The sequence below is a fragment of the Mustela erminea genome, chromosome 15 (genome assembly GCF_009829155.1).
Source record: "Mustela erminea isolate mMusErm1 chromosome 15, mMusErm1.Pri, whole genome shotgun sequence".
Taxonomy (NCBI): domain Eukaryota; kingdom Metazoa; phylum Chordata; class Mammalia; order Carnivora; family Mustelidae; genus Mustela; species Mustela erminea.
In genome coordinates, this window is record NC_045628.1 from 78206523 (window position 1) to 78233426 (window position 26904).

General features: G+C 45.9%; 1 protein-coding gene across 5 annotated transcripts in view; it reads right to left on the reverse strand.

Moving 5' to 3' along the window:
• Positions 1-700: 700 nt before the first annotated feature.
• The window catches only part of LOC116574522, a 59131-nt gene continuing 32927 nt past the window's right edge, over positions 701-26904 (reverse strand). For 3 of the 5 annotated variants that reach the window (XR_004279350.1, XR_004279349.1, XM_032315312.1), the window contains one exon: positions 25680-25834. Coding sequence is in view for 3 of the 5 variants with exons in the window: in XM_032315312.1 (XP_032171203.1) it covers positions 25817-25834 (18 nt within the window). In the remaining 2 variants the exon portion in view is untranslated. Of the gene's footprint in view, positions 936-12492; positions 13540-25679; positions 25835-26904 lie in introns of those variants that run through there. The other 2 variants (XM_032315309.1, XM_032315308.1) reach the window with 2 other exon arrangements.

A 26904-nucleotide genomic window follows, 5' to 3' on the forward strand; every position in this document is an offset into this window, starting at 1 on the left:
TGAAGTCTGAAAACCCTCCAAACATGCCTGAGGGTTCCCTGGGGGCAAATCAGGGTGCCTGTAGATGGATGGAAGTGACATAACCACTGCCCAGGCTGGGGGTGCCTGCCTTCTTCTGCCCACATTCCCCAGGGCCCAGTCAGGCTGGAGCGTTGTAGCAGTGAGAGACCTTCAGGTATAAAGCAAGGACCTGGACAGGCTCCTGTCCTCTAACCCAAGCTCTGACTCATCTGTGGAGACCAACAGCCCGGGCCACCAGCTGCCGTGGGGGGCAGTGCTGTTGGCAGAGTGCTTCCTGGTTTTTATTATACATCTTTCTTCCAAGACCTGAAAGTTCTCCTGCGGTGGCTCTGCTCTGTCTCTCAAGAACCCTGTTGTCCTGCTGGATGTCCAGGTTTCACGTACCTACGAGGCAGTCCCAGACCCCGAGAGGCCCTCCAGCCCTGCCATAGTAGCATCTTCTGATTAGCAATGGTCATAATATTGGTATTGGCCCAACTACCACACTACCATGACTTAGGTTAATGACAGCCTTGCTCATTTCCCAGGCTACAGGCCAAGGCCAAATTCTGTATCCTGCTGCTGGCCTTTTGTGTTTGCCACCCTGTTTCTTACCTACAATGCTTTGTTGTTGTTGGGTTTTTAATTTTATTTTTTTTTAAGATTTATTTATTTATTTATTGAGAGAGAGAGAGAGAGAGACAGCGTGAACAGGCGGGAAGGGCAAAGGGAAGGGAATCCAAGCAGATCTCCCGCTGCATGCGGAGACCACGTGGGCCTCAGTCTCAGCATCCGGAGATCGTCACCTGAGCCAGAATCGAGAGTCTGGGGCTTAACGGAATGAGCCACCAAATGAGTCACCAGACGAGCTTTGATTGTAAACCTCTAACTCTTGTTCTTCCGTATCTTCAGGACTTTCTGCAGGAATTCCATCGCTGTAATAAACATAGGAGGAAGTAAGATCGAATGAAAGATGGAAGAAAAGAATTGCCTTCCCTTACCATTGTTTGTGGGCAGTCTGAGCCCCCGACAGGGGCTCCTGGGCCCAGGAATGAATCGTCGGTAGAAGCGGATGATGGGACCTACGCCCTCGGGCTTGGAAAGACCGCCTGGCCCGGCCAGCCTCCCGTCAGCTGCAAGCCTTATTATTTGTTCACCATCAGCCAACTCTTCTTAAGTGCCTGGTGCTTTGCGCTCCCTGAAGCTGGGCTTGTGTGTGACTCCACAGCTGGGCCCCATCTCCCACCCCATTTCCACGTCTCACGGAGGCTGGCGTAACCTGCCAGCAGCCTGCTGGGGTGACCACATGGCAGAGATGCCTTCCCTGGAAACCTGAGCCGAGGCTGGGCCCAGGTGGCCCTAGTGTGGTTTCCCTGGAGACATTCCCTCCTCGCCATGGCCCTGAGTGGTCCTGAAAGTCTGAGGACACCCCCACTCTGTGGAAGGCACTCAGTCCAGCTCCAGGGAAACAGGAAACAGGGGACAAGAAATGGAGGATGCCGTGGACGCCGCCTGGAGCTTCTGTTCGCTCCCCACCATGAGACCTGGCTTGGGACTTGGAGGAGCCCCTCTGGAAGGAGCTGAGCCTATGGTTGGGTCAAGGGGCAGGAACAGGATGCGTGGTCAGGACCCTGTTGAGCTCAGGAAATGGTGGAGTTTCATTGAGGCTGTCATGGAAGGTTCAACAAGGTTCAAAGCTGAGACTACCCTGACCCCTTGCCCTTGGCAGTGCCCCAAGAGGGAAACCCTGTGCTCATTAAACAGTCACTCTCCTTCCTCCTTTGTCCCAACTTCATTTTGCATGTGGGCATTATGCACCCCCCCCTTTTTTTTAAAGTTTGGGTTAATAAACACAGAGGAGTAGCCTCTGAAGGTCATGAGGGGCAGGAGCCCTGTGACAGGACAGTGGAATTTTCCATGCCAGGGAGGCTGAAGTGGGGTCCCCAACCCACTTGCAGGGGAGCTGTGGAGGTGATGAGACCCTAACAGCAGTGGTTGTTGGCCTGTGGGGAGACCAGAGCCTCAGCACAGATCCTGAACAAGACTTCCTTCCTGGCAGGTACCCAGGTTCATGGGCAAGAGGCACAGAAGAAGGGCAGGGACTTCTCCAAAGGACAGCAGCGTCTCCTGTTTCCCTAGTGATGGGTCACCCTCAAAGTGGCAGAGGTCTTCTCTGCCACTGTTGCAGTGGTGGGAGGCTGGACCAGCATAGAATGACTGAGGAGAATGAAGGAATACATTCCTTGCAGTTCATACTTCTTGGAACAAATTTATACCCATGCTACTCCTTTATAAACACACAAGGTATCACAATGACCAGAAGGCCCTTAGCCTTCTAGCTTGAGCCCTTGCCCTGTGCTTTCAACTTTATTAAAAGATTTACCTACCTGGTTCTTAATGATTGGGGCCTGGGCCTGGGCTCCCTTGTGTGGCTCTAGGCGTTAGTCTTGGGGAGGGGGAAGATACATAAAATACAATGAAATAAAAAGGCGCAAGGGTTTCTGGACTTGGGGATATAACAAGATGCCGTGAAAGAGGAAACTCAGAATTCAGCCAGGCACAGGCAACAGGAGACTCAGAGGTCAAGAGCCCAGGCTGTGAGGGACCAGGTTGACGGCCCAGGCTGGAGCTCCACAGACCCTCAAGAAGCTGCAGTGGCTGCTGTTCCGGGGGCCCAGAGCAGGGACTGAGTCTTTGGAGGAAACTGGATACGTGATAGATTTCTCAAAACAGAAACTGAATCAAGCAGTGGGGAATATAGATAGTAAATCAACCCCACATCCCTGATTATTTTTATACTAAGCTAATTTTAAATGCTCTATTTCTATAGGAATCAGTGAGATTTCCACCCATCTGCGGCTCCAGCCCCTTATTTTTTTTTTGTCAGTCTTCCCACAGCCTTGTTTCTTTCTTTCTTTTTTTTTTCTTTTTTTTTTTTTTTTACAGCACCCACTAGAATCTCAGGAAAGCACGTTTACAGCCCTGATGCTACAGGCAGCCATTTCTCATACATGGAGACACAAACCTGTTTCTCCAAGGACAAGAGCATTCATCACGATCATCATTATTATTTTTAATATAAGCCCCTGTGATGCATTCTCCCTGCTCTGAATTTCCATTTATTTGAATACTGGCACTTCCTAGTAAGGATGTCATGTTTCTTGCAGATAACCCCACAGGGCGGCTTGCGGAGGGAGGGAGAATCAGAAATGGGGAAAGGAGCATGAAGAAGGTCAGGTTCCTGGGGTGGCGGAGGGGAGGATGTCGTCACCACACGCTCCTTCCTCCAGGCGGCTCTGGCTGTGAGTGTCTGTGATGAGAAGTCAGTCACGTTTTCTCATCCTCGTCCTCTGTCAGCTTGCCTAATTCTTTGAATCACATCTGTCTTCTCCACCAACCAGATTTCATGAAGCCCGGGTCCTTGTCTTCACCTCCAGTCCCTGCCACAATGGGGCTCAACATATATTTAAAGAATGAGCAGCTTCTCTCCCTACCACGGAAGGGCATGCTTGTTGGTGATTTCCAAGTAAATTTAGAAAACATTATTAAGGTTTGTTTCTTGCAAGCCACTGTGCTAGAAACTTTGAGATTGTACCTCACTCCTGATTCTTAACGGGATGTGCTATTGGTTAACGGCGTCTCTGTAACCTTGAATGGAAACTGTCCTAGAGAGGATTTGATCCAATGGGTGGTGGCTGGGTGGCAAAGCGCAGGTTCAGAACATGGGGAGCTATGCCCATGGACCTCCCCACTCCCCTGCAGGACCACGCTGGCTGACAAGAATCTGAGCAGCCGGGATCACCCTGAACATGGATCAAACCCTAACAAGAGTAGAAACGACAGCCCTCTTATAAGCTCATCGTTTTGATTGATAATTAAATCTTCAGAGAGTAGAGAGTATGTTTAGAGATCTTACTTGACCTCTTCAAGTTATCAATTTAATCCAAATAGTTTTCTCATTTTCATTTCCATTGTTTTGATTAGTAATTAAAGCTTCATTAAATAAAGAATTGGGTATATTGTATTTGTAAATTTGTTGTGAGGTAGGTTCACCAGAGGTCTGCTAAATTTCACTGGCTACAGTTCTAAAAAATTTAAACAGATTGAAGATTTTCTATCTTTTCATCCTCTTTTTCTTTTTTAAGCTCTATTTTTGTCTTTCTATACCCATCACAATCTCGATTATACTCATACCCAATGATTCACCCCAAGGATTTTAAAATATAGAGAATTGTATTTTAAGTATATAGAATCTGAATGTCAGCTCATAAAAAATGTAAATTAAAATAAGTTTGTGTTTTCAAAGCATTCATTCTTTAAAGTCTGAAGTTTACAAAGTCATCTAGGAATTTTAAAAGCAGGCAGGTTATAATTCATGAATATCAAAAGTGTAAGTCAAAATTACTTAAATGAAATTGCAACTTTTATTTATATTTTTGAAAAAGTGGTTACACCCTATTAAATATTTTTATAAAAATAAAGCCAGTTACAATTCTAGCATTGAAAATCCATCTCATTGTCAAGGTTGAGACTCCGTGTCATTATCTGGCCCGTGTTGATTTTCCACCTTTATGTACACACATTTGAAAGCCCTAGGAGGCAGAGTACTCCCCAGCCTCTGCTGCGAACACCCTACTAGCCAGCACCTGCCTGGAGCTAGGACTCAGAGGTGAGGAGAAGCAAAGAAATGGGCATCAGCCCCTCTGGGAAATGAGATTTTTGCTATGCAAGAACTGATTGCATTTATGGGAAGAGGAAGGATTTGACAAGTTGATACATTCCTCTTTCTCTTCTCTTCTCTTGAGCTTCCACAGTTCAGATTCTGCCTGGACTCCAAGGAAGTGCACCTCCTGGTGTCAGCATGCAGATCTGCTCAATATGTGAGTCGTGGGGCAAGAGAGTGAAGTGTCTCCCTGGGGCCTGAAGAGGGGTTAGAGGTGTGGGGAGCACTGAACCAGCCCAGACCACTGGGTCCTGAGTGACAGAGGTGTCATATTCTTTAAGGAATTGATTGTCTCTCTGAATGTGACCCCTGACACAGGGTCCCATGGCAGGCGCCTGGTCTGAGAGCGCCACTATACTGACCTGCCCCATGGAAATGTGGAGAGACATGTTCTTGCTCTCAAGAGTTAGATTGGGGGAACTTTCGAAGTCTGGGAAACCTTCACCCGCCATACCTATAGGACGATAACCAGAGGCTCCCTGCTTGTGTGTTGGCTGGCAGGCAAGTTGTTCCCAGGCTCTGCTTAGCTGATTTCAAGCTGGTAGATGAAAGGCACTGCAAAAGGCATCTCCGACCCCCCACTGGCCTAGAATCAGAGCCTTCCTGAAACCTCAGGGAAGACCAAGGGGCGTGCTGCATGGACACTGGCAGACCAGTGAGATCGGAGATGTGTTTTCTGGAGGGACTTAGAGATGATCCATAAACTTTCGACCTTAGGGAAGGTGATGCTTAAAGGAAATTACATTTACTCTGTTTGACTTGAGTGTCTGGTGGCCAGGCAGGCTCATATAATTAAAACCATCTTTAATTGGGTGCATTGCTTATTGATTTGCTTAGCTATTTATAGCCTTCCTTGTTGCATCTCCCCAGACTCTGGAGAGGGAGCGGGGAGAGGGAGGCGTGGGGATGTCATTCCCTGTATCCCAGGACCCTCCCTGTGCCCAGTTTCACCAGGGAAGCCCAGGGCTTAGTCATGTTTGTACTGGCAGCCCCTCCAACACAACGATGCTTAAAATAAATGTCACCAGAACACATGACTGGCAGCACTTACATCTGTTTTGTGCATGTGGATTCTGGAAAATCTACCCTACCCAGTTCACTGATTCCTGCATTAATAAAGGCAACTGCTCCCATTTCCTGAGACCCTACTATGGGCTCACTGGTAGTCCTCGCTGAAAGCTTTTGAGGAAAGCTGTGTTTACAGAGGAAAAAATGGAAGATCAGTAACAGGTGCCTTCACAACAGTGCAGAGTGGAACCAGGATCAGTCCAGGCTCTGAGCATCCAAAGCCACGTCACCCTCACCCTTTTCAGTTTTGTCTTATGCTGGTTAGTTTCAGACTTGGGACCTTCACAAGGGGTCCCAGCCCAGCAAAGACACTGCCAGTGGGCTCCCCAGGTTCTGCCAGTGCCCACCCTCCCCACACACCTATTGGGTCCTGACAGCAAACTCCCACCCCTTAGTTCCTGTACTTGTCTCTGCTTGATTTGGCGGGCGCCCCATCAACTGGAGAGACCGAGCTCACTGCATCCTGTTGTTCTGTGGCTGTGGCATCTGCCCTGCTCTAGATTGCACACACATGGCCTTGACCTTTCTCTGAGCCAGTGACACAAAGGGACCCGTCACTGCTGGCCTACAAGAGCACCTTGACACAACCCCCTTCTTTTCCTCCCTCTCCCTTCCCCAGCTTTGCTCCCAACATTTGTTAGGCAAAGTTGTTCTTCAAAAATCACATTTTGAACAAGAAGCCCAAAGGGGACTAGGAAATCCAACCTGTATACGTATTTGAGCCAATTCTCCTGGATAGACAGTTTCTTTACCATGGTGGGAGAAACAAACCAGATGTGAACTGTTTCACTCAAAGAATCTTGGAGAAAACGGGCTTAACACAGTGTCCATCTTATACCCCCCCATCCACACCCACTGTTTCAGCTAGTTCAAGCTGCTATTCACAAGATATCCTGCACTGGCTGGCTTGTTGGCTTGAACAACCAACACTTCTTTCTTGAAAGTTCTGGAGGCTTGGAAGCCCAAGATCTAGGCGTCTGCAGATCCAGTTGTCTGGTGAGAGCCCTCTTCCTGGTTTGCGAGGAGATGGCTACCTTTTTCCTGTGACCCCTGGCGGTGAAGAGAGATCTTCTCTCTTCTGTCTTTTCTGCTAAAGGCACTTATCCCATCATGAGGACTCCAGTCTCCTGACCTACTCACCTCACAAAAAACCACCTATTAATGCCATAATATAGGGGATTTGGGTTTCAGCGTGTGACTGTGGGGGGGGGGTGCCCATGGTCTGCCGAAGCCATCCCAAAACAGAGCAGGCTCCACATCCCACAAATGGGTTATTCACAGCTGGAGCCCCTCCAGGAAAGCACTTGGAGCTTGGTGAAGAGTGAAGGAAGGACAAACACAAAAATCTCACAGGTGTGGTTCCTCTGATTCTGTTGGAATATTAGGGTTCCTTTAGATTAAATGAGTCCTGGGTAGCATCTGGCCCCCACCCTTAACTTGTTAGTACTCTGAGCTAACAAACTAAGCACCTAAATACAGACAAAGCAGGTGGTGTTGCAAGCCTTTCATACACCCTGGGAGCCTTTGCATGCTGTCTGACTTTTGAATTATCCCAGCACACCAGGGTTCAGCAGACAGGAAGCTATTTATGGAATCGCAAGTGAAGAAGCTCGCGTCTGTTGCAGCGGAAAGAGAGGCCTGACTCTGTGCTGACATCTTCCAGGGGACGACATATTAACCCTCTAATTGCAAGCTTCTCTGGGTCCAACATCTAATTTGCATGGGTCTGACATCTGATTTGCATGACCAATGGACAGACAGTGGGGAAACTCACACCCGTCCCTGCTGAGATGTTTCATACTGCAGAAAGAGATGCCTCTCAGTCCGGACAAAGGTCCTTGCTCAGACTTTAGCCCGTTTGGTAGGGGGCAAGCTCACCTGCAGACTGGAGGCTGAGTTATGTCTCGGTATGGGATAAATCTCAAGGCAGATTTTTAAAACTGAAACTACAATGTTAAATCTACTTTCATTATGTGACAAATAAGACTGTCCAAATAGAATTATAATAATAGAACGTTTAGAATAGAAATGTAATAATAGAACATTTTAAAAATCTTAATTTTTTAAAAGATTTTTTATTTATTCATTTTAGAGACAGAGAATGAGAGAGAAAGAGAGTGAGCACAAGAGCGGAGAGGGTCGGAGGGAGAAGCAGACTTCCCGCAGAGCAGGGAACCTGATGCAGGACTCAATCTCCGGACTCCAGGATCATGACCTGAGCCGAAGGCAGACGCTTAACCAACTGAGCCACCCAGGTGCCCTAAAAAAAATCTTAATCTTTTCAGTTAAGAGGTGGAAGAGCAGAGGGAGAGGAAGAGAGAGAATCCCAAGTATGTCCCACGCCCTGCGTGCAGCCTCACACTGGGTTCAATCTCACGACCTCAAGATCATGACCATGGCTGAAATCAAGAGTCGGATGCTTAAGGGACTGAGCCACCCAAGCACCCCAAATGAAAGTGTTTTCTAAATCACTTCTATTGAATCTGTATTCAATTGGCAAGTCAACATCATTCCTTTCCAAGGGATGGTAGCATCCACAGCAGCAGGTGGAAGCTGTTCCCTACAGTGGCTTAGGACAGGTTATTAGATAAGTGATCAGAACAACTGGATCTTCTGTTTCTCCCTGCAGTCACACACCACCTTGCTCCACTCTGCTCGGAGCCCACAGATCTGTGACTGCATTGACAGGGCTTCTCATCCCTGGCTGTCTGCTGGTCTTGGCCAGTTGGTTTTGGCCAATGGAGGCGTGAGTAAGAGAAGGGAGGATGGGGGGGCGCAGCCCACATGGGCAGGGGCTGCCTTCCTCTGCCAAAGGCCCCAGCTCATACCAAATAGGCCTCTCCTTTGACTATGGCTCCGAGTTTCTCTAATTCCCATCTCCTCTTGTCTGGTTGGGCCCAAGGAGATGGTGGCTTCCCACTGTCCTTAGTCCCAGGGCGGGTGTTTTTTGCCCTCCCTTGTTGGATTCCCTCGAACTTGGCTACACATTTATAAAAAGTCCCTTGGTCACACTCTTCTAGATTACCCCGGTTTTTTTGTTTTGTTTTGTTTTGGGTTTTTTTGTTTTTTTTTTTTTTAAAGATTTTATTTATTTATTTGATAGAGATCACAAGTAGGCAGAGAGGCAGGCAGAGAGAGAGGGGGAAGCAGGCTCCCTGCTGAGCAGAGAGCCCGATGTGGGGCTTGATCCCAGGACCCTGAGATCATGACCTGAGCCGAAGGCAGCAGCTTAACTCACTGAGCCACCCAGGTGCCCCTTTGTTTTGTTTTGTTTAAGATTTTATTTATTTGTTTCACAAACAGAGATCACAAGTAGGCAGAGAGGCAGGCAGAGAGAGAGGGGGTGGGGGAAGCAGACCCCATACTGAGAAGAGAGCCCGATGCGGTGCTTGATCCCAGGACCCTGAGATCATGACCTGACCCAAAGGCAGAGGCTCAACCCACTGAGCCACCCAGGTTTCAGCCATCTGTTTCCGGGTGGAATCCTGACTGACACAGGTGGGAAAAACGTAGATGAGAGCATCTCATAAATGAGTTCAACACAATCTGCCTGCGAACCTACAACTCTTCTGGCAGGGAGATCCATTCACTCAGCAAACATGTATTGTATGCCACTGTATGCCATCTACCGTGTCAGGTGCCTTTATGCAACTTAGAGATTGGAGTAGTTATCCACCCAGTCTGGGGCTGGACAGGTAAGGCATGCAGGGCTTTCCAGAGGAAGAAACATGTAGAACCAGGAGTCTAAAAGATAAATAGAAGACACCAGAAAACAGGGAGAGGGTCAGAATGTTCTATGCATGGAGAACAGAATGTGCAAAGACCCAGGGACCACAGGGAGCAAGGTAAGGTGGAGAAACAGAATGTCTTCAGCAAGGCTGAAGGAGGCCGGCTGGCAGGATGTGAGGGACCAGATCCAGCAGGTGTCAGAAACCGTGGCAGGACCTGTGACTTTATACTGAAGGCAAGGAGCAGTCATGAGGGCTGTGAGCCCGGGTGGATCTGACCTCAGAGTGGAGGAGCAGAGGGACAGAACAGGGGTGGAGAGGTGGAGAAATGAGTTAGGAGGCCCTTGGAGGATTCCAGGTGCCCAGATCTCTGACAGTGGCAATAGGATGAGTAGAAGCGAATGGACTCAAAAGGTATTTGGGAAGCAGATGTGCCTGCCCATCACGGTCTCCCTGCTTTTGTGGCTTCACTCTGGCCGTGGTTCTCACTCTGACCATGGTTCTCACTCTGACCGTGGTTCTCATGATGTTGCTGACCTGCTCACCGGGAGGTTCCACGCAGCCCTGCTTCTCTGAGCCTGTCCCCCACTTCAGCCAATCTCCTGTCCTGGGCCCCCACTTTCCTACTCTGGCTCATCAAAACTCTTGTGAAAACCCAATGGGGACAGACGCATTTGCTTGTGCAAACCCAGGTAATGTTTTTATAAGTACTGGGATTGGGCTAGCGTTGTTAATGTGTATGATCTTCTCTAATCCTCATATAATTCAAGAAAGTCTTTATGATTATTCCCATTTGGCAAACAAGAGTCTGCAGGCCCAACCTCCTGAACCAAGTGGCACGGTAGCCACATGACCCCAGACAGGTCATGGATGTGTCTATCTCCCAGATCCATGCTTTCCCCAACAAGACGCGCTGGATTCAATTTAGCTGTATTATATAAATTCCTACAAATTAAGGATTGTAAATTCGAGCAGTCTTGAATCTCAAGCAACACATGAACTTTCCACCAGCTGGTATCAGCCAAGCAAACAAACAGAGACATTTCCTTAAAGGTAACATGATACATGGGGAGTGACACCAAGATCCAAGTCCCATCTGTGGGTGGCTCCCACGCGCACGCCTTTCTTCCCATTAGCCCACTGCTGTTTGTTCCCAAACCAACAGAAGGCTGACTCCTTACAAATTTTGTTCTGCAATTTTAGCATCCAGCTGATGGCCTCCCTGCTTTTTTAGCTTCTTGTCTCGCTCAGGACATACGTGTGGTTAGAAAACTAATATAACTGTTCTTGAACTCTATAAAAATGTTGTCCCTTAACCATAAAACTGTCAGCTCTTCGGAGTACTGAGCTCCTAGCACATAGCATGAGCTCATGAAGAGGGTGTTAAATGACAGGGAACTGAAGAACACTTTGAGACCATCCAGCACACCCCAGTCCTTCGAGAGGACAACATTTGACCCTTCGCTGCCTCTTTACCACTTTGTGGTGCTCTGAACCATCTCCCTGACCCATTTCACGCCCTGACCCCTAACTTGCTTTCACCATTGGACTTTTCTGTCCAGGTCAGACTGCACAGCCCTGCCCCGGGCAGGTGCCAGGGGAGACACACAGGTCCCTTTCCCATTGGCCACTCTGCTGCCCCAACAGTTTCCCCCAGCAGCAATGATGCTTTGCCCTAGGGCTGTGATGACAAGTTCTGAAGGCTATGTGATGAAAACATCAGAAGTGCCCACAACTTCTGAGGTTACACTTAGTAAGTGGGGTGAACATCATTTTCTGTGCTTCCGTTTTGTTTTGTTGTGTGATGGAGAACCACGGTGGTGTGTGTTTGCGCTGCTGCCCCATGGTGCCCTCTCTGAGAAAACTCTGAGACCTTGCCGGCAGTGGGATCTCATCTCAAGGTCTTGACTGGTGTCATGAATCCCTGTGGGAGGACGGAAGGCTGTGACCTCACAGTCTTCTTCCAGGCAGGCTTAACGGGGCTGAGAGACTCAGAGAGTAGCTGGCAAAGAGGGACCCAGCCTTTTTGGGAAATTACTCTTTGCTGGAGAAGAAAGTGGCAAAGCTAGGTTCAAGGTGAGTCATATTCCCTTGGTTTCTTCAGAAGCCTCCTGATGCCCCCATCCCCAGAGTTTGCTAGGACGATGCTGAAGACACCCATTCGCTCTGCCCAGCACACAGAGGAAACGACCGTGCATCTGGCTCTTTGTGAGGACCTACTTGGGACCTGGTTCAAGGTGATCTCCAGAAAGAGAACACAAAACCCCAGGAAGGAACTATAGCCACTTTTAAAACAGAAAAGGTAAAAATGTAAATAAAAGTAAAATTCACCTCGGGAGCACATAACTGTCCCGAAGTCAGTCCCTGGGTAAAAAAGCATGTGCTTTTTTCTGATTGCCCATCTGACTACCTGAATACCAACCACCCAGCGCGCACCCAGAGGTCTTAGACACATAGTGACTGAGCCTTCGGGAAGCTTTTCACGTGGCCGAGAAGATAGGTGGGAGAGGATATGGGTCAGGGAGATGGAGATTCCACAGAAGCCCCATTCCTAGACCCACGGGCCCCGGGAACAGGGACCAACAGCCAGGAGGACACCTAGGTATGGAGGTGGAAAGGGCTTGTACCTTAGAATCGATGAAACTTCTATGACCCTCGGCAGATCACTTTACCTTCACCTTACTAAGCCTCAAATTTCTCTGCTGTAAAAATCAGGATAATAGCTCCCTGGGAGAGTTCTTGGAATACTTCGGACATCATATACAAAGAGGACCTAGATCCTAAGAGGCCCACAATCAAGAATAGCTTCACAGAGAAACAAACTCTGCTTAGTTGCCAAAGGAAATTAGGAAGGTGGTCTAGGTCGAAATGCCCTCCCACCCACCCTCCCCAGCATCTGCTCACCATGATGCTGCAGAAAAAAAGAAAACAGGAACCACTCTGGCCAAGAGTGGCGGGGAGTCTTCTCCATGAGGATTAGCTCACCCATCTCCCAGAGAGGGGTTTTGGGGGGACAAATTGCCTGTATCACATGCTACAAAATAAAAGTTGTTGCAGAAGGAGTGAGTGATGAATGATGGAATCTCCTGCCTGATTGTTACGGAAAGTGGTATTTAGAGAGGAAAGAGTTTGTAATCAGATAAAGCAGAGAAACTGACAAAGGAAATTGATTACGTCCTGAAATGTTCAACCCAGCTGACACAGAGCAGGCTCCCTGCAGAGTTTCATTAATCAAGGGGGAGGTGGTGCAGGCTGAGACACAAGCAACAGCCTGGATTTGCCCAACCAGGAGACAGAGCTTGCTTCTGTGCAAGAGAGCGGCTCTCACTGGAGGAGAGCAAAGGATCTGTTCCTCGTCCTTAACAGAAGCTGCGATAGAAATTTCAGAACACTGCACATGTTTTATAAGGAACAAAAACACACACCTTCAAGTATCTTCTTAGTTCTACTTTCTGATACATAGCCACCCAGTTATGAATAGAATACCACAAGCAAAAATTCGACAGCTTCTTTGGAAAAAGAGTTAATCACCTGTTACTCTTCGCCTGATCTGAAATTGATGATGGCTCTTTGGTTGAAAAGTGACATCTCACAAGATGCCAAATGTAAGAGCTAACAGATGGTAAAACATGGTTTTCTCTGTGTCCTGGCACATGACTATTATGAAAGTTGCTGAGGAGTTTAATACTGTTTTTAAAGCCCATAACATTTACCAAGTCAGTTCTGTCTCTGCCATTATTGGATGGTTTTTCCCTTTCTCAAAAATATATTTCTTTTTGTGTGTTTTTTTTTTTTATTTTGAAGTTTGTCAGACTTGCAAATATAGACATAAAAATAGACAGGCAGCATCCCTACATCAAGAAATACAATGCTGTTTGAAATCCAGTCAGAGCTGACAGTTTCTGGAGATGCTGGGCTGCTGCCGAGATCATGGGAATGGGTCCAGTTGTCTAAATGGAGTCTCACCACCTTTGAGATGATGGGTGCATCACTAACCACTCCAACCCTCAGTAGTCTCACCTGTAAATAGGGTTAACAGTAGGAGTAACTGCTTATTATAATATATTATCTACAACATACTATTTGTGGCTAGAAAAACAAGAAGTCATTTAAGGAGACAGCTCCCCAGAGCCTCATCCGGGCCACTTACAGGAAGGTTTCAGAAACTGGACTTACTTGGTCTTTCAGGGACGATGCTCACTAACCCAACCCAGAAAAACCTATAGGGGAGATTTTTGGAGCAATGGACTTCACAAAGCCCAGAAATCCCTGGCCCATCTATTATATGTATTTTTCTGTTCATGGGTGTCTGCTCACCATGATGCTGCAGAAAAAAAGAAAACAGGAACCACTCTGGCCAATTTCAGCATATTAGAATTTAATAGATGTAATTTAATATATGTAATAATATTTAAATACTTAATGATTTAATAATATTTAGTAATTTAATATGCATTTTTATAGAATCTTTGGAAGGTCTGAGGGTCATGGCAGGATGTTACCATGGGCTCTCATTCTCTGCCCTGGGACAATCAATTAAAAGGGCTCTGAACTCTTTTCTCCTTTTACTTCTTTATTCAACTCTCTGCTGCCCAAAATTTTCCTAATTCTGCATTAGATTCTGAAGCACAGAGCTAATTTTTGTCTTCGATTTCAGAAATGTACCCCAATATTCTATGTATCTGTTTCTTGAGACTTTGCTTTGATTTTTATTCAATTTTTATTTTGAAGTTTCCTGTTTTACTGGTGTTCTAACTTTTCAAATTATCTCAACATGATTTTATAGGAGAGGAAGACCACAAGATATAAAGACAAATACTTCAATATTTCTTTGATGGTTTTTACATCAGGGTTGTAGGGTGCAGGGTTATTTGGTAAGAAGCTATAATGATTTCTAGGGGTGCCAGTAGGTGGTATCTTTTTTTTTTTAAAGGTTTTATTTACTTATTTTAGAGATAGAGATAGGGATATATAGAGAGGGATCGCACATGAGTGTTGGGGGGAAGGAGCAGAGGGAGAGGGACAAGCAGATGCCACTCTGAGCACAGAGCCTGATGTGGGGCTCGATCCCATGACCCTGAGATCATGACCTGAGCTAAAATCAAGAGTTGGCCACTTAAACGACTGAACCACCCAGATGCCCTGGATAGACTGTATCTTAATGCTAAGCTACAGTTGTGCTCCAGGTGCTGTGGGAACCCAGTGGCAATCACCTGGAGAGAGTAGGCCATGCTTTGCAGGAGAGGTGATTCATTAACTGAAACCTACCAGTCAACTGGGACTTGGCCAAGGTAACAAGACAGGGAAAGGTGTTGCAGTCAGAGGAGAGAGAAGAACATGAGAACATATGTTGACTTGAGTAGCTACAAGTCCTTGGTGGTAGAGAGGCTTTAAAAATAGAATTATCAAAATGGAATTGGGTTGATCTAGATTGAGTTCTCAGCGGAAAGGGGACAGCTGGAGTCAGTACCTTACACCTGTCTCACCAATTTGGCCTGAGTGTCTCTTTCTTTGCGTCCCTGGGTGGTGCCTTTTGTGTCAGTTAATGTCACTCTCTACAAACATATGTGTGTTTCTCTAAGATTAGTGGTGCCAATGACAACCACATTATCTTTTATGTTAGGATACCTTGTAGTTGCATTTCATGACTAGGCTACAGTTACATAGGGAGACCTAGGTCCTTTATCCTCCCCCCGTTTGCTTTGTAGTTTTGTTCATTTCCCTTTGATATATGGTTGTTAAGTGCTGATGACCTTGAGCATGTCCCTATCCTAATCTGTTTTATCTCTATTATTAGTTTATTAGCTATAACTCTTTGTTTTGTCTTGTCTTGTCTTGTCTTGTCTTTGTGGTTGCTCTAGGTTGCTCTAGGATTTACAATGTACATTTTTTTTTTAAGATTTTATATATTTATTTATTTGAGAGAGTGAGCAGGGGAGAGGGGAAGGGGGAAGGAGAGAGAATCTCAAGCAGACTCCATACTGAACATGGAGCCCATCACTGGGCTTGGTGTCACAACTTCTGGATCATGACCTGAGCCAAAACCAAGATTATGAGGCTTAACCAACTAAGTCACCCAGGTGCCCCCACAGTGTACATCTTTAACTCATCACAGTCTGTCTTCAAATAATGTAATGCTACTTACATATGGTTTAAGAACTTTTCAACACTTCCCCTCCAGACTTTTGTGCTATTATTATTGTCATACATTCTAATGTATAACATTCTACCTACGTCCTAAACTCCACAGTACATTGTTACTACTTTTGCTTGGAGCAGTCAATTATCTTTTAAAGAGATTTGGAAGACGAGGGGGCAAGATATACTTTCGTTTACCTATATGTTTACCATTTCCACCGTTCTTCATTCTTCTGTATATTGTCAAGGGTATCATCTTCCTTCTGTCTAAGAAATTCCTTTTAACATTTTTTGTAAAGTTAGTATGCTGATGATAAATTCTCTCAACTTCCTGTTAGTTTGCTTTCATTTTCTTGAAGATTTTTGGTTGAGTGTAGAATTTTATGAGGCCAGTTTTTCTTTCAGTATTTTAATGCTATCGCTCTGTGGTCTTCTGATTTGCTTAATTTCTCATGGGAAATTTGCATTCTTTAGCCCCTTCATGTAATATGTCTTCTTCTTTGGCTGCTTTTAAGACTTTCTCTCTATCATTTGTTTTAAGCAATTTGATTATGATATACCGTCGTGTTGTTTTATTCATGTTTCTTTTGCTTGGGGTCTGTTGAGATTATTCTTTCTGTGGGTTTATAATTTTCATCACATTTAGACCTTTTTGGTCATGATTTTTTCAGGTATTTTTCCTTTTTCACTCTTTTTCACTCTTTTTTAAATATCCTCATAAAACTCCAATTACCAAACTGTTTTGATGACTACAACTTTGTAATATAATTTGAAATCCAGAATGGTGATGCCTTCAGTTCTTTCTTTTTCTGAATTGCTTTGGTTATTTGGGATCTTCTGTGGTTCAATACAAATTTTAGGATTGTTCCAGCTCTGTGAAAAATGCTGGTGGCATTTTGACAGGAATTGCATTAAGTGTTCAACAGTCAAAAAGAATTAAATCTTGCCATTTGCAACATTGTGGCTGCAGCTAGAGAGTATTATATTAAGTGAAATAAATCAGAGAAAGACAAATACCGTATGATCTCATTCATGTGGAATTTAAGAAAGAAAACAGATGAACATATGGGAAGAGGGGAAGTTAAAAAAGAGAGAGGGAAATAAGCCATAAGTGACCTTAACAACAGAGAACAAATTGAGGGTGGGGGATGGCCTAGAGGGGTGATGGGGAGGGAGTAAGGAAGGCACTTGTTGTGATGAGCACTGGGTATTGTATGTAAGTGATAAATCACTGAATTCTACTCCAAAAATACTGTGCTATATGTTAACTAAAAAAAAGGAACTCCTATTATACGTGTGTTCAATTGCTTGATATAATCTCATAGCTCACTGATTTTTTTTCAATTTGATAAAATCTTTTTACTCGCTTTCAGTTTAAATATTTCTACTACTATGTCTTTACATTCATTTATCTTTCTTTTTCAATGTTTAATTGGCTGTTACTCTCATCTAGTGTATTTTTTACTTAATATGTAGTATTCTTGATCTCTAAAAATTTGATTTGGGGCTTTTTTGTATCTCCCATGTCTCTCACGGTGTTTATGTTTTCCTTTATCTCCTTGAAGATAAGGAGTATATTTATAATCACTGTATCAACATCCTTGTGTGCTGATTCTAATATCAGTGTCTTTTGAAAACCTATTTATGGTATCAATTTTCTTGTAGTTATAGGTCACCTTTTCCTGCTTCTTTGCACTCCTGATAATTTTTTACTGTATGCTAAACAGTACACAATTTATGGGTTATGTTGTTTACCCTTGTATATTGTTGGACTTTGTTCTGGGGAGCAATTATTTCAAGGCTGACTTTCTTATTTTGTTAGGGAAGATCTAGGGCTAATTTGGTTTCACCATTAAGGCAATATCTTCTGAAATCTGCGCTCAATGTCCACTGTACTATAAGGTCTTCCTACCCTGGCTCATGGGAACACAAATTATTTCTAGCCTTGTGTGATCTCCATTGATTTTTTTTTTTTTTTGCCCACTCTTTTTTTTTTTTTAAAGATTTTATTTATTTATTTGACAGAGAGAGAGGCAGAGAGGCAGGCAGAGAGAGAGAGAGGAGGAAGCAGGCTCCCCGTTGAGCAGAGAGCCCGATGCGGGACTCGATCCCAGGACCCTGGGATCATGACCTGAGCCGAAGGCAGCGGCTTAACCCACTGAGCCACCCAGGTGCCCCTGCCCACTCTTTTTTTTAAAGGTTTTATTTTTTTTTTATTTGACACACAGAGAGAGTATAAACAGGGGAGGGGCAGGCAGAGGGAGAGGGAGAAGCAGGCTCCCCTCTCATCAGGGAGCCAGATGTGGGACTCGATCCCAGGACCCAGGGATCATGACCGGATTCAAAGGCAATTGCTTAACTGACTGAGCCACCCAGGCGCCCCTGCCTGCTCCTTTCTGCTGATTCTTTTCCTGGCCTCAGGTGGTGTCCTTGCATACATACTATGATCAGTCCTCATCCACATACTCCACAGGATCTTTTCACAGATTTTTGGAGCTCTCTGTGAAGCTCCCTCCTCTCTCATATTTTGCCCTGGAAATTCTAGCCAATTTGGCATCTCTAAGCTTTGAACTCTGTCAAACTCAATTCAGCCAAATTGTCAAGCTCTATTTGGACTTCGCCTCTCTGAACATCAGCCTGGAAACTCTATAGGCAATAAATGGAGGCCACTGTAGGTCTCATCTCATTTATTTCCCGTCTCTCAGTGGTTACTGCCCTATGTTGCCTGTTGTCCAGTGAAAAGAAACTCTCGTGTCATTTCCTTGGCTAGTTTTTAAGGCTGGGGATATCCTATGACCCCATCACGGGCAGCTTGGTATATGTGCTGCCGAAGCGAGCACTCGTGGGCAGCTTGGAAGACACGGAGGTTTCTCTGTCCGAGTCAGATGGGACTCTTTCAAGGATTGTATATCATAAGATAACAAGGAGAGAAAAACTGGACAGCTACGTGAGACTCTAAACTATGAACACTGAAATTTAATGTCTTCCTTCTTTTGTTGGGGGTCCTAGCTGTTTACTACTGGGTGTGGGCTGCTGTGGTGATGGAAGGGAGCTGAGCAATGAGAAGACTTCGGCTGATTTGAACTGTGCCATGGGTCTGGTGCATGCCGAATTTGTAAGTATTTAGTACTATGAATCATGCTGGAGATGTCACTTCGTTGTTTTCCCTGATGTTTCAGGAAGTTCAGACAGTGTCCTGGGAGCCTGCTGGATAATTGGGTGTCTGTCTCTAAGCTTTTTGTTGTAATCGTGGAATGCTTATAATTTTCAGTATGGGTACAAGTCAAAGGGCATGAGAGGGAATCTTGGAGAGCACAGTAGAAAAGGAGGTGAGGTTTGATCACAAAAGGTCTAAATATCAAGCCAGAGAATACAGACTTTTATCACACAGACATTGAAGAGCTATAAAAGGAGGACAAACACAGAGAGCTATGTGAGCTGGTATTCATTTTAGAAACTTGTTTTCAGGGGCGCCTGGGTAGCTCAGTCAGCTGAGCACGCGACTCTTGATTTCTGCTCTGGTCATGATCTCAGAGTTGTGGGATCAGGCCCCTTGCTGGGCTCCCTGGTGGGCATGGAGCCTGCTAGGGATTCTCTCTCTCTCTCTCTCTCCCTCTCCCTCTGCCCCTCCCTGCTCATGCTCATATGCTCATACACTCTCTCTCTCTCTGTTTCTTAAAAACAAACAAACAAACAAACAAACAAACAAAAAACTTGTTTTCAGATTCTGTTTGTACAGTAGGTAAAGCAAAAATAGGTATCAAAGTAATATGTAGTTCTACAAAATCAAAGATTCTGGTACTATTAATCTGAACTTTTGAGGAAACTATTTTATATGTATTTGATAGATGGGGTTGAAGTTTGACCAGCTGGAGGGAGAAAAGGAGAACAAAGGGTAAGGAGAGTAAAAAAAAAATGTGTATCCTCAACCAAAACCTCTGTGTGAAGTTCTGTATTCACAAATCAGTAAGCGGAATTAAAGTGAGCAGAAAATTAGCCACAAAACACTTTCTGGCTGATAGGGTAGCAATACTCCCAGAGCTAGATTAAAGGGGGATTTGCTAGGCAAACAACCTCAATGAGGTTTGCACTAAAATGTAACAAGATAGAGAAAATATGACTTTCCAGACCCACTCTTAACTTAAACTAGGTACGAGCAAAAGGAGTGTTCTCAAAAGCCACTCTTGAAGGGGACCAGAGCTCCAAAAGGTATGTCCTTGACATCCTCAAAAAATATAAAAGGCTTCTCTGGAAGAGGGGCAGACCTGTTACCTGCAGAGTTTCTGTTCCACTCAGCCGTCTCTGCTGGGGTTCTAGGCCACCTGAAACTGCCTCCCTAGGGGTCTTTGGAACCTGGAGATCTGTCCCACCCAAAGGAAGGGATGCAGACTCCTGCCAGTGGTGACCTCTGCTCATCCCTCACACACAGCTCAGTCTCTCTCCCAAGTGAATGTTGAACATGTGTATAAAGAATATTGGCCACAAGAGATGGTCAATTACCCAGCCCTAGCAGGCTCAATGGGAGCCTTGCCTAGGGCCTGCTCATATCTTGGTCTTGCCCTAATTATCCCAGAAAAGGTGACCTAGGGAGGTATAATTGTCCCTCGTAGCTTGGTGTAGTGGGGTGTCTACTCTTCCTTGGAGCCAGGAGAGACTAGAAGTTTTCTTCAGCCTGTGGATGTGGACTACGACAGCCTGTGGGTTTTCCCAAGGCAGGGGTGAAAATCAAGATCATGATACAAATAGCATGCCTTGGTTTCTCCCCATACCCTAGGCCATATTTTCCCTCTCATCAGGGAGGGCCTAGAGTGGCTGCTGCTGAGGCCTCCGATGCCAGGCCTGTGCCAAAAAGCCACCGGAGCCCCTGCAAAGTTACCTGGAGAGCCACCTCCCATTGCAGCCATAGCTGCTGCATCCTGTTCCTGCTGAGTCAACATGGCGCTGGCCGCCGAGCCTCCACTTGGAGACAAACCTTCTGCTATTGCCAGTGCTGCTGTATAGAATGTTCTGGAGTCCTCCGTGTGCTAAATCAGACTGGGCTCTTTACCGGTTCATGGAGACTTGTTCTTGCTGTGTTGGTACACTATTCACAATGATCTGGGGGATGGCTGTTCTTCCTGGTTTTGTGCACACCCCCATGCCCAGGCTCAGAGTAGAACAAGTTCATGGGACCGGGCAGGGGATAGGAGCCCCCCAGACCCCCCTAACAGCTCAGTAGCTATCATTGTCCCTGTGCATGGAACTCCTTCCTTTGGGTTTCCTCTGTCCCAGTGGACCCCTTATTCTGTCACATAAATAGGCACCTGGCAGCCTGTGCTATAAATGGCCACACAAGCCCAGACTTGCCTGAAACTCCCAATAAACACCAGCTGCTGTGGGGCCAGACCCCTCCACTCCAGCTTGGGAGGGAAGGCATTGAATGGCCTTTTCCCCAGACCTAAATTGGTCTCTAAATTGTGCTCAGTCAGAAAGAGACTTTTAGGGAGAGGCAATACCTTCTAGGTCCTGGTGGAGTTTCCCATGTGCATTTTGGTGGGAATGCACTCATCTATCCCCTGTCGACATGACTGACCCAGAGCTTTCAGGCACCCATGGGAAAGATCGCATGCAGGACAGTAAGTGAGGGACTTAGGGTCCAGCTGAATGGAAGCTGCTTCAGGCTGTGTTAGTCAGAAGCTTCTCTTCTGGGACAGAGGAAGCAACTATAATTTGTACTAAATTCTGTCCTGTGAAATGATGTGAAATGATATTTAAGAACTTGTGCCTTTGGTAGATGAGATAGGAAAATCTGCTACTGAAACCCACCAGGCCAGAACTCAAATACTCCGACACTTGACTCAAACACTCTGCAGGGTCTCTCCATCCATGGTGTACACCCGTGCTGCAGCTGGGCTAGGAGGCCCCATCTCTCACTTCCCTGACCCAGAGAGGGAGAGGACTCCTTGACACTGGCTGAGCCTCAGTCTGTAGAAAGTTGGCATCACGTCCAAACTTCCTCCAGACTAAAGGGCAGTTGGGTGACCAATGTCAATCTCAGTTAAGAATAAAATTGTCCCTTGGGGCACCTGGGTGGCTCCGTCGGTTAAGAGTCTGCCTTCCATTCAGGTCATGAAACCAGGCTCCTGAGATGGAGACCCACATCGGGCTTCCTGTTCAGTGGAGAGTCTACTTCCCCCTCTCCCTCTGCCTGCCGCTCTGCTTCCTTGTGCTCTATATCTCTCTGCCAAATAAATAAATAAAATCCTTAAAAAAAGAAAAAAGAATAAAAGGGTCCCTACCTCATATGGTGTGGACATTAAGGGAGATTTCACAGGTAACACACAGAGAATTGCAAATGCTGTTTCCAGTTCTACTTCTCTGATACTCAGTCATCTCTAAGGCTAGAGAAATAGTTGTGGTCTAGTCTGGACTCCTGATTTTGTGTCTTTAGGTGCTCTAACGCCAAGACACCTGCTTCTGGAGTCTGCATTCTATTTACTAAAACTTAGTAGTTGCTTGTATGCTCGCTTACTGTAAAATTCAGAAGTACTGATGTTTTCCTAACTTATTTTTTTAAAAGATTTATTTATTTATTTTAAAGAATGAATGAGTGTGCATTGGTGGGGAAGGGGCAGAGGGAGAGGGATAGAGAATCCCAAGCAGACTCCATGCTGAGTGTGCAGCCCGGTGCAGGGCTTGCTCAATCTCACAACTCTGAGATCAGGACCCTGAGATCACCTGAGCTGAGACCAGGAATTGGACGCTTAACAGACAGTGCCACCCAGGGTGCCCTTTCCTAACTGATTTTTAAGGAAGGTTTTTCTTTGCCTGGATGCATGCTTCCAAAAGCTGGAGTTTTGTGCCTCGGTCTCTCTCTCTCTCTCTCTCTCTTTTTTTTTAAGATTTTATTTATTTATTTGACAGACAGAGATCACAAGTAGGCAGAGAGGCAGGCAGAGAGACAGAGAGGAGGAAGTAGGCTCCCCGCCAAGCAGAGAGCCCGATGCGGAAATCAATCCCAGGACCCTGAGATCATAACCCCTCAGTCTCTCTCTTGCAAGTACCCTGTGTCTACTCCTATGCTCCTTTGGTCATGACCAGCAGTTTCTCCTCTAAACATTGCGGCTGCCCTTCCAGACTGGTGTTTTCTGTTATGGTGACAGAAGGCTGGGGGTAGTGGGGAAAGGGGTGAAACTCATTTTTTCCCCTGCTTGGACCTAGAACTGAAAACAAGTCCAGAATCCATACATCACGATCTTTTCTGTGCAAGAGCCCTGGACATCTGTCTACTAGGTCTTAGTGTGTAATCATGTCAAGCCCAAGGTCATGTAGGTTACACTTCCGTGTCTCACAGATGCATGGAAAAGGGAGTGGGATCCCAGGGATAAATGCTGCCTGGGGTGTCTCCCTTCTTTGAAGACATTTGTTCACCTTTCTCTATCATGAGGTGAAGAAGACTCAAGGTGGAAACTCCCTGGAGCCCTGAGTCACCCCATGGAAAGGGATGGCCTTGGGCAGTCTTTGGACCCCCAGCAGAGTCTGGGTGAATGAGAAATTCTTAAATGATAAGTAGAAGTGCTTAGTAGCACAAATATTCTGACCAACACAGTGACAGTACTGTTGTAAGTGTTTTACGCACATTAAGTCATTCAGACTTCACAATAACCCTGTGAAGTGGGGACTGTTAATATCCCTATTTTAGCGGAGGAGGAAACTAGATCCAGGCAGGATAAAGAACTTGCAAAGTGTCAAATGAATATAGCAGGTCATACAAGTCTTAAAGGAGAAAACCCAGAGCATCATTATGAGAGGACCTGTCCCCTTTAGAAAGCACTTAATAGCAATTATCTCACCATCCCTGTGGGAAGATCAGGCAGTATCTTTACCCAGAGATGAAGCCGCTGATGCTGAGGGGAAAGGTGGTATATATGGCATATTCTTACCACCTTTTATATGTCATTGTCTGTCTTAGAAGGCAGGCACCATGTCCCCAGATGTCGTACCTGCTCCTTCTGCCTAGAGCATGTGACACACCTGTCTTGATACAGTAAGGAATCTAACCTAGAACATTGCCTTGTCAGAATAGCAGGAACTAGAAGCCATCAGCAGAATGGTGACCAGGGTAAGTCCCTGACATGCATTTTCTTTTTGGAATTCATTGATCCTGGGACAACTGTCCCTCATGTGCAACATTATTTCCCTTGAGAACCAGCCCCCCACCTCAGCCTCAACGCACACCCACTCCCATGCCAATAAAAGGGGCAAAGGCTGATTAAGCAGCTTGGGGCAGGCATCCTGCTATCAGCCCATTGAAGAAGGTCCACCCTGGCCTCCCTCCAGGAGAGGGTGCTCCCCTTCCCTCCTCTCCAGCAAGGCCCATCCTCCCCCTCATCCATCTTCCTTGGCTAAACTCTACGACTCTAAGAGGGGAAGGGAGGAAAGAGGAAATCCTTCTGTCCTAGGAGCCATTTTCATTAGCCACACCTCTACTCTGATAATTTCTTTTCCCTATTTATTTTATTTTGAATAATTGACCTTAACTATTTTCTTCACAGGAACTGAACAATGACACTTAAAAACTTTCAGATCATATCATTACCAAAGCAGCCAACAACCAGTCTATTCTTTAGACCCAAAGTAAAAATATCACTACAAGAGATAAACCAGCAAATAATTACTCCTAACAGAAAAAGAGAGAGAAAATTGCCTTTGTCACCAGTGTTTTGTTTGAAATCTTACTTTAATTGTCCTGGGATAATTAGGTGTCAGCCACCCTTAGCATCTCTTTGAATATCCACCAGTCTTTCTTAGAGTAAGGGGGAGGGTACTGGGGTCATGGGGGAGGGGGTGGGCTTGCAGCTGGAGCTGTTCAGGCCCCAGAGGTGATGCCAGGTGGGCAGGTCCAAGGACCCAGAGTGGGTCCTGCAGGACCAGTCAAGATGGCCATTGGCTTTAAGCAAAATGAAAATCAAACACAAGACAAGAAGAAGTGAGAGTAGAGTTTATTGAAGACATAGAGACAGAGCATCTGGGAGACTAAGAAAGAAAAGGATACAGAATTTGGTCTTTGCTTGGGGTCTGGGGTTTTTACTGAGAATTGTGATCGGGGACACACGTCTTCCCAGGTATCCCGAAACAGGAGGCGTGTTTAGGGGGTCCACTATAAGTCACTTATGCCCTGGAGGCAGGCTTCTTGTTGAGTCCGTAGTCTTGGAAAACACTCTTGTTGATCCTGCCAGGTCACTCCTTAGATCTCACCTAGAGTGCTGGAAGACTCCAAAGAAATCATTAACTTCTTGCCCTTTACAAGGAGAACATGCATGATCTGTTCTATAAGGCGTCTGTAAGGTGGGGGTGCAGGTCCTAGCAAGAACAGAAGCAGGGAAAGGAGCAAAAAAGCAGTCCTTTATGGGGTTTCTTGTTTTCAAGTCCCAGAGAGAGGGAGATAGGGAAAGAGAAGCCTCCTTAGGAAACAAAGCAGGGAGCAAAGCAGGGAGCCTGATGTGGGATTCGATCCCAGGACCCTGGGACTGTGACGTGAGACGAAGGCAGATGCTTAACTGAGTGAGCCACCCAGGTATCCCCACAACCTACCATTTACTAATTTGTGAACACGATTATCAGTATCACACCTTCCCCATTCTCCCCATATATATATATATATATATATATATATATATATATATATATATTTGTTTTCATTTTCTATTTTAATAAAAAACAATCAGTGAGAGACATTCACTGGTGAGCTAGGGGACACCACCGGTTTTGTGTTAATAGCTAAGACAGCCCGGCCCTGTGCTGCTCGACGGTGTGTTTGGGGGGGGGGGAGCATTCAATAAGACCATTAAAAAATACACAGAGAAAAGACTGTAAAGACCTGATGCTCTAAACCTTAAGAACCATGAAGGAGCAACTATTGTTAATGCTGGTGGTTTTGAGACACTTGTTCTAGACAAATGGCAGAATTCTCTTTAGGGAGAGAAAGCTCTTCAGTTTGAGGGGAAAAAAAATACTTGGTAAGATTTTGGTTGCCTAAAGAGAGAGATAAAACTTCTCCGTATAAAGAACGGGCTGGTTATTATTAGTACTCCTCTTGCTGCATTCCTCTGTGCCCAGGGAGGCTGACCTCCAGGACCGCACGACCCAGGTTCCCCTGCCCCTTGGCTTTCAGGTGGGTTCAGTCAATGAGAGGCACCTGCAGGAGACAAGAGGAGGAGAGGAGAGAGAGATGTGTTTATCGCATCCCACCCCACTCCGTATCCCAATCCCTACTTCCCCAAGGGTCCAGTGTTGGCCGTCTTTCTCTGCGGCCCCAACTCGTCATGGAGCTCACTCTTCTGAGGCTCCAACCGTCACCAGATTCTCACCAGACTCGTCAGACCCAGCAGTGATAACATCCTCCCGCCATTGCTAATCTCTGGGGATTTCACCATTTCTTGTTACTTCCCTTGGTCCGTGTTGATAACCCCTTCACTAAACTGTCTTGGGTCGAATCCTTCCATGCTCCATCTGCTTCTTGCTAGCCCCCCACTGCTACCAGCAAGTATGATCCTGTTATTTCTAGTAAGAAATACACGTTTAGTCTTTCTCCCAGCCCCTGTTTCTGGCATAGAGCTCCTAAAATCCTTGGAATTTCTCAAGCATCGAGAGCGACAAGGATGTCTTTGTTATGCTAATGAAGACACTTTGGGACTATGCCTAAGGATGGGGAGTGTTGTCAGGAAAATCAACCGTCTGTTTAGAGGGTTGGAAATTTCAGTACCACCCCAGTTCTGGGGGAGGGAAAGGTGCCGTTGAGTCCATAGCCAATGATTTCACCAATCACGCCTATGTAACAAAGCCTCCATAAATCCCCCAAAGGACAGGGTTTGGGGAGTTTCAGGGTTGGTGAACACATGGAGATTTGGGGTATTGTTTATACAAGAAGGTCATGGAAATGCCAACTCCCTTCCCACATACCTTGCCCTGTGGCTCTCTTCTGCAGGCTTTTTTATATCCTTTAATATACTTTGTAATAAACCAATGATCTAGAGAGTAAACTTGGTTCCTGAGTCCTGTGAGCCCAAGAGGGGGTGGCGGGAATCTCTGATTTAGGTAACAACCTTGTGCAATTGACATCTGAGTGGATGAGAGACTTGTGGGACTGAGCCCTTAACCTGTGGGCTCTGATGCTGTCTCCAGATAGATAGTGTCTGGATTAAGTTGATTTCTAGAACACCTGGCTAGTGCCAGAGAATTGCTTGAGGGGATGCTGGGGGAGGGCCC